General features: G+C 32.7%; 1 protein-coding gene across 6 annotated transcripts; it reads right to left on the bottom strand.

Annotated features, from left to right (window-relative positions):
- Positions 1-17: 17 nt before the first annotated feature.
- LOC109185936 (pentatricopeptide repeat-containing protein At5g16420, mitochondrial-like) lies at positions 18-3215 on the bottom strand. 6 transcript variants are annotated; one of them, XM_019335927.1, is made up of 3 exons: positions 2942-3215; positions 1833-1919; positions 18-1700 (listed from the first exon to the last, which is right to left on the bottom strand). In XM_019335927.1, exon 3 carries the CDS (start codon positions 1595-1597, stop codon positions 98-100), a length of 1500 nt encoding a protein of 499 aa, XP_019191472.1. In that variant the 5' UTR covers positions 1598-1700; positions 1833-1919; positions 2942-3215; the 3' UTR covers positions 18-97. The 6 variants fall into 6 exon arrangements, with proteins under 6 accessions (XP_019191472.1, XP_019191471.1, XP_019191475.1 ...); XM_019335926.1 differs by having other exon boundaries at positions 18-1695; XM_019335930.1 differs by having other exon boundaries at positions 18-1649.
- Between the last annotated feature and the right edge of the window lie 4768 nt (positions 3216-7983).

Below are 7983 nucleotides of genomic sequence, written 5' to 3'. Positions count from 1 at the left end.
AAATTTTAAAATATGAAATATGAACCCCAAATTGATATGAAATATTTATTGGCATCATTTGCTTCTAAGATTGTCACAACAAATACTTTTCATCCTTTCATATACGGCTGACTTTCTCCTTAGAAATCTTAAGATTTTTGGTCTCCATCTCCTGGAGAACTCTAATTCCTTCTTGTGCATTACCAATTTTACAAAATCCCTTATAAAGCATGTTATAAGTAAAAGCATTAGGAGTGCACCCCTTCTCCACCATGTCATCCCATAGCCTCCCCGCGTCTAATATCTCGCCTTTCTCGCACATTCCTGCAATTAGCATGTTATACATCAACACGCTGGGCACCGAGCCTCTCTCGAGCTCGTCGAACAATTTCTTTGCTTCCCAGATTTTGCCCTCCTTACATAGCCAATGTATAAGCGTGCTTGATATTGTAGTATCCGGGGTGCAATTCTTTATCAACAATTTCTTCCATAGATCACATGCCTCTTGGACCTTCCCTGCTTCACACATGGCATCAATCACCCTACAACAAAGGGTTTCACTTGGTACATACCTGTTCTCGAGCATATCGTTGAGTAAGCTCACGGCTTCACCTGACTTCTTCCCCTCACACAAAGCCTCGATCATCACTGCATAAGTTACATCGTTTGGTTTCACCCCATTCTCCTCCATCTCATCCATCACCTTAACCGCATTCATCAATTGCCCTGTCTTAACAAAACCGTCCATCAAAATAGTATATGTTATTGCATCCGGCAACCATCCTCTATCAAGGGTCTCGTTAAACATTCTCTTGGCACCCACCATATCACCTCTAAGCACATATCCACCTAGAATGGTGGTGTAACTAACAACATTTGGAACTATGCCCATTGCAGGCATTTCATCTAAAATTCTAACTGCACCGTCAGTGTCACCTTTCTTACACAAAGCCTTTAACAAAATATTACAAGTGAACACATTAGGCACAATATCCAACTTGTTTCTACAAATCTTAAACAAGCCATGGACCAAATCATACTCTTTGTTATTAACCAAAGCATTCAACAGGGTATTAAAAGACTTCACCGACCTTTCAATTCCGACGCCCTTGATTTTCAAGAAAGTCTTGATGGCCTGCTTGGGTTTACTTGCAATACCATAATATTTAATGACAGTGAGAAACAGATTTTCAGAGCAAGTTATGTTAGTTTGTTGTAATTCAGCCAAAAGGGTCTCAACAGAATCAAAGGCACGAGCTCGACAAAGCTTGAGGATGATGGAGTAATATGTATGATAATTATGGGAAAAACCAGGGTGGTATTTACCGGCGTGGTAGAAGATATGGAGGGCCAGGTTTGGGTCAAGTTGGCGGGATATGAGAGATATGAGACGTTTATGGGTCAGATAGCGTGGCCAAGCTTGGATTGGTGGTGTGACGGTGTAAGACCGAAGCAGGTCCCTCTTGGTTTTGATGGCAGAGAGGTGGTGGTAGGACGGGTGGGCCTTGAAGGGGTCTTCATGTTGGGCAGCAGTACAAATAGTGGCAAAGCTGATGTGGTTGGCGATTGCAGCAACTGCCGGGTAGAGGCAGGGGCAGGAAATCCGAGGCGTCAACATGGGCTGCCGACCGTGCAAGGAGTTACAGATTATGGCCTCTCTAGTCTACTAACTGCACATTGCAATAACAAGTGGGCTTTGTCAATTTGACAATTCACCTGCTCTAGTCAAGGTAACAAATTATCATCATTTACCAATAATAGATTTTGCAGGAGAACTTTGTTGACAAGTACTATGAAAAATGAAAACCAGTCAAGATTTCATTAGTAAAGCTAAATAAGTGTGCATGGTGTACCTTAATTTGTAGGTGTAGAACAAAAGAATATCTGATGAGGTTTTTCCTATCCTCCTCCTCTTGATCAATTTTCAGCAAATGCTAACCCTGTACCAGTGTACCACATTCTGTTAATTAACATAGACAATAAGTTGTACTCAAAAACTAAAAACAAATATAAAGGGAATACATTTCAGTCAACATATTGCATCAGATTGTTCACTGGCTCAAAATTCAGCTCACCTCAGTAGCTATACACAGCCTTATTTACTTACCTACTATAATTGTTGAATAATAAGCATATCATATCTCTCAAGAGGGTGAAATGAACCATTATCCATTTTTTCCTACACGGGAGAAAGGTTTTAGCTAATATTTTACAGATTATTACTTAAGCTTGTTAACAGAGGAAATCTCGTGCCAAAAAGTAATAAATTTTCACTAATAAAGTGGCAATACCACCCCCTTCCTATTTGATTCTGAAATCTGAATCACAAAACAGTGTTCTCAATACACAGTTACCAGCACTACTGCTATTTACCATTCTTTTATCTGTATCTTAAGTAATTCAACCTTTTAATGTGAGATTGGACAGAAATCTTCCCCTTAAATGATGCACTTGTTTGGATTGCACTGAGACTATTAAAAATTTACAATACCTCATCACTTTGCAAGTAATGATTTAGTTATCTATTTATTTTTTACTAAATCCTTCTTATTACTAATTTATTATTAACAAAAAACTCTCCTTTTATTGTCTTTTTTGAATTAAAATCTCTACTTTTGAACTATGCTGCCATGCCTACTTTTTGAAAAACCGACCATTGGTTTCCGTCCGTTATATCGGTAACCAAAAACCCTAAAGATTAACAAATTATTCAACAATTAATAGTTAAAAACTCCAATGTGCAATATAATTCCAAATATTTCGAACCAACTGTACAAAAATTTACATAAAATATTTCAAACACACAGTACAAAAAAGATTACATAAAATTCATAGTAACACACTATCCAAACACATTAAAATTTCAAATATTAATGAAAAATTAAAGCAATGGCAGCATTATAATGTATGAAATCCCTTTTGATTTTAATATGTAAAAAATAAAAAATTACCTTAAAATTACAATGCTTGGCTGAGGGGTGTCGGTGCGAGGCTGTAGAGCGAGGCCGGAGGACCGTCGTGGCGTCGTGCGTCGCGCAAAACCGGAGAAGTGGAGAACCATCGTGCGCCGTGCAGAACCGGAGAACCGTCGAGCAAGAGACCGGAGAACTGAAGAACGTCGCGCGTCGCGGAGACCGGAGAAGCAGAACTGCAGTCTGCAGAAGGCTGTGAGAGTGTGATTGCCGCGAAGAACCCAGAACAAGAGGGAATGAATTATGAATGGCAGAAAATCTGGGATTAGGGGGATTAGCCGATTAGGGGATTTAGGGCTATTTTATCAAAAAAAAAAAAAAAAAAAAAAAGGTGGAGGGGTGTGGGCGCAAATTATGCCATGGAATCGTGTTCACCGAGAATGGTGAACACAAGGCAAAACGACGTTATTTTTAGGTAAAAAAAAAAAAAAAAAAAATTGCGGATGTGGAGTTAACGGCGCGCGTTTGATCAAATTATGAATTTTCTGTTATGAGATTATGAATTTTATAAAAATTCATAATCGCATAACAGAAAATTCATAATCTCACAACTGAAAATTCATAATCTCATAACAGAAAATTCATAATCTTATAACAGAAAATTCATAATCTCATGGTTCCAAAGTGAATGTGTAGGCATGGTTCCAAAGTGAATGTGCAGGCATGGATTCATAATTTATGAATGTCCGTGATTTCGGACGGGAATGTGTAGGCATGGTTCCAAAGTGAATGTGCAGGCATGAATTCATAATTTATGAATGTCCGAAATCTTTGTTCACCTCAAATTAAAGTGAAACTGCAAAATGTGAAAATAAAGAAGAAAAGTCACGCAATTAATTAAAAATAATAATAATAATAAGATAACGGTGTACTAACACCGTTGGAACCGTGTTCACCATGAATGGTGAACACGGTTCCATGGCATAACGTCTAGGGGTGTGGGTGGGGGAGCATTTAGCGCAAATTATATCGTCCACCTCGGTGACCGATCGTGAACCGCGCATCAAAACGATGTCGTTTGGTTTAATGAAAAGAAACAGAATCTTTGCAAAAAATAACTCTGTTCTTCAGTTTCATTTTGTATACACTGTAGTTTTAGTTCAACACAACTACAGTTTCATTTTGATATAACTACAATTTCATTCAATATTTATACACTCAAATAGTCAAATATGTGAAAATGTTATTTAATTTCATTTTATATACACTACAGTTTCATTAAAACACAACTACGTGATCATTTCAATATAATTACAGCTTCATTGTACAATATACACTCAAATATATGAAATATTATTCAGTTTCATTTTATATATACTGCAGTTTCATTTCACCACAACTACAGTATCATTTTGATATAACTGTAGTTTCATTTGATAATATAAAAATAATACGTGAGACAGTGTTGGTTTAGACACACTGTAATGTCACTCCATTATAACTACAAAAACGGTGTCGTTTTGACACGCAGTGCATAATCGATTATGCACTGCGGTGCACGATATAACGACTGAGCATTTAGGGCTATGCACTTTTCGTTTTCTATTTTGTATTGGGCATTTGGGCTATTGGATATTTGGGTGGGCATGGGTTATTGGGTTTTGGCAAAATGAAATACAGTGTTGGACTATTGGTCCATTGGAGATATATATATATATATATATATATATATATATATATATATATATATATATATATAAAATTCAGTCCCGTGCTAAATCTGAGCCATTGATTTTACTTAAATCAACGTCTAGAATTACTAAAAAAAAATAAAAACTTGATAATTTTTGCCTCTAGGTCAAATTTAAGGTACGTGATTTTTTTGTTTAAGGTGCATGAGTTTTGTGCTTAAAGTGAGTGGATTGTGTGTTTAATGTAAGTAACTGTGAAACTTAAGGTGCGTGGTTTTCCTTATGAAGGTGCGTGATTTTTGTGTTTAAAGTGTGTGGGTTTTGTGCTTAAGGTGCGTGGGTTTTGTGCAAAGAATTTTTATATTGGATAAAAATAAAGACAATATAACTAATGAAATTATTTCTCTTATTTAATTTATTTATAATGAATAATTTTTTTTTGAATAAAGACATTGTAGACACATAATTCTAAATTAAAGAAATACATATGTATTTTTTTTTTTTGTTGTAGCTACTAAATTATTATTTATAATTTAATAAGAGTAAAATATAGTACTAATTATGCCAATTTTGATTGGGATGTGGTTCGAACCTAAGACCTTTCTTATTGAAATCAATGAGTAAGTTAACGGTGAACCAACAGAAATTAACGGAAAAGATAATATTTAACGGAAAAGTTAACGGATAATCATATTCATTAAGGATAAATTAGAAAATGTCAAGGAAAAATTAAAATTTGATCAATCTGAGCCATTCATTTGATTAAAAAATTTGACCGTCATTTTTTCTACTCATTATAGGTCAAAACTCTCTTGGAGTCTTTTATATATATACTAGTTTTTTAATTTTTACGCGCATTGCGCGGGTGGTATAATGCCCAATGTTTTTTTTTTTTAAATAAGTACTTTAAAGTATATCAAGACAAGATTATATTGATATTGTTCATGCATAGATAATTGAATGTTAAATTTGCCTATTTAAATAAGCAATTCTAAATTTACAATTGCAATATAATATAGTCAAGATTTATTATAATTGTCAATAAAATAATTGTATAACTATGGTAGAAACCAAATACGGGACATAAGGGAGAGCAAATAAAAATTAGGGCATAAAATATTAAATATATATTAATATTGAAGAGCTAACTGCGGATTACCAAACAAAGACATTGCTAGATAATTTCTCACTTCAAATTGTTGTGATTTGAATACTCTTTTTGTCAATAAATCCCTCAAGTAGTTAATAATTATATATATATTTTTTATTTTTTTTAAACTATTATTATTATTATTATTATTATTATTATTATTATTATTATTATTATTATTATTATTATTATTATTATTATTATTATTATTATTATTATACCCTTAGGTCATTTTACATGTTAATCTAAACAACTAATTTTTTCAAATATCTTTTTAGCAACCGTTGATATAATTCGCTGGTCAAATTTGCTAATATAATCCGCTAACAGCTGATTGTCAAACAAGGACATTGCGAGGTAGTTCTCACTTCAATTTGTTGTGTGATTTGAATACTCTCTTTGTGAACAAATTAAATCCCTCAATAAGTAGTTAATATGATTGACTTTATTATTATTTTTTAAATTTTTTCATGTTATTAATAAAATACATGGTAAATAAATATATAACATTATTTTGTATTATACCATTATTTTTATATTGGAGAAAAATAAATACAATATATCTAATGAAATTATTTCTCTTATTTAATTTATTGATAATGAATAATTTTTTTTTTAATAAAGACATTGTTCTAAATTAAAGAAATGCATATGTATTATTTTTGTTGTAACTACTACATTATTATTTAATTTAATAAGAGTAAAATAGATTACTAATTACGCCAACTTTGATTGGGATGGGGTTCGAACCTAAGATCTTTCTTATTGAAATCAATGAGTAAGTTAACGGTGAACTAACAGAAATTAACGGAAAAGATAATATTTAACGGAAAAGTTAACGGATAATCATATTCATTAAGGATAAATTAGTAAATCTTAAAGAAAAATTAAAATCTGATCAATCTGAGCCATTCATTTGATTAAAAAATTTGACCGCCATTTTTCTACCCATTATAGGCCTATCTCCCTTGGGCTCTTATTAGTATAGTAGATATATATATATATATATATATATATATATATATATATTAGATAGAAATAAAGATTATTTGAATTTGAAATAACTAATTTAATTATATAGCTAATGTATTTAAATAAAATTTTTAAATAAAACGACAGGCAATATTTATCGAAAATCTCCAGTTCTCCACCAAAAACTTATTCATTTGAAAAAATTATTTAGGTAAGATTATGTTTATTTTACATCTAATTTTTCCTTTTTACCTTTTTATATATGTGTGATTTGACTCATTTGCACCCCTATCCATGGACTCTTTGAGCTTTGTTGCATGACACCGCGAACCAACAGTTGGCACCTTACACTGATAGTGTACAAATGAGCAAAAGCGTGGACCCAAGATTATTATAAAAACGGACTCTTCGAAGCAGGGCATACCCTCTACTTCACTCTGGTGTGTGTTTGGTTCATAGGTTTACACATTAGGAATGTAAATCAAAATCATAGTTATTGTTTGGTACTTTGACTGACAACTTTTTAAAACACAATTATGAATTTTGATTAACACTTCAAGTAAAAATTTCATTCTTAATTAAAAATAGTATCATTCCATCTTATTAGTAATCTATATGAGTTTTGATTAACACTTCAAGTAAAAATTTCATTCTTAATTAAAAATAGTATCATTCCATCTTATTGGTAATCTAACTTTAAAGTTTGAATAAGTACTTTTAGATTTTTGTTTTGATTTTTTTTTGTTCATATTGTACGCTCTAGGCATCACAATATTAACCACGCAGGCTCCTCAGCCCATTCATCCTCAGCTCCTCTCTTCGGTGTGTAACCCAAGTATTCATTGTCGTATACAATAAGTCAGAAACTACTTATCCCTTTGCTGAATTATAAACACATCTTTAGTGTGTAATTATTAATTTGTATCTGTCAAGCACATTGTGCTCATATCGCATGTAGTGACTCTCTTATATGGGAAATTATGAGATCAAACCTCAGTGAAGGCGGTGTTGACTCTTTGCACTTCAATAAGTTAAGAAAGTATGTTATATACTACAATATAATAGAGTCAGTATTAGTGTACTCAAAAAAATCTAGACTAGAATTCACCATGCGTATTATGAATTCTGATTAGTGATTAGACTATGTAAATGTCGTTAACATATTAATTATATGCATATATATAAATAAACTCAAGGTCCACAATGTGCACGTTGAATGCGTGATTCGGTCTACAATGCACATATTGGACATGCGTTCACGGTATAAGGTAATAAATTT

This window comes from Ipomoea nil, unplaced genomic scaffold (genome assembly GCF_001879475.1).
Source record: "Ipomoea nil cultivar Tokyo-kokei standard unplaced genomic scaffold, Asagao_1.1 scaffold1361, whole genome shotgun sequence".
Taxonomy (NCBI): Eukaryota; Viridiplantae; Streptophyta; class Magnoliopsida; order Solanales; family Convolvulaceae; genus Ipomoea; species Ipomoea nil.
The sequence above is the reverse complement of the archived record's forward strand: the minus strand, read 5'-3'. Positions and strand labels throughout refer to the sequence as shown.

What these genes read in the sequence shown, in the direction of transcription:
- LOC109185936 (XM_019335927.1), bottom strand. Translation starts at nt 1,597, where the DNA reads ATGTTGACGCCTCGGATTTCCTGCCCCTGCCTCTACCCGGCAGTTGCT.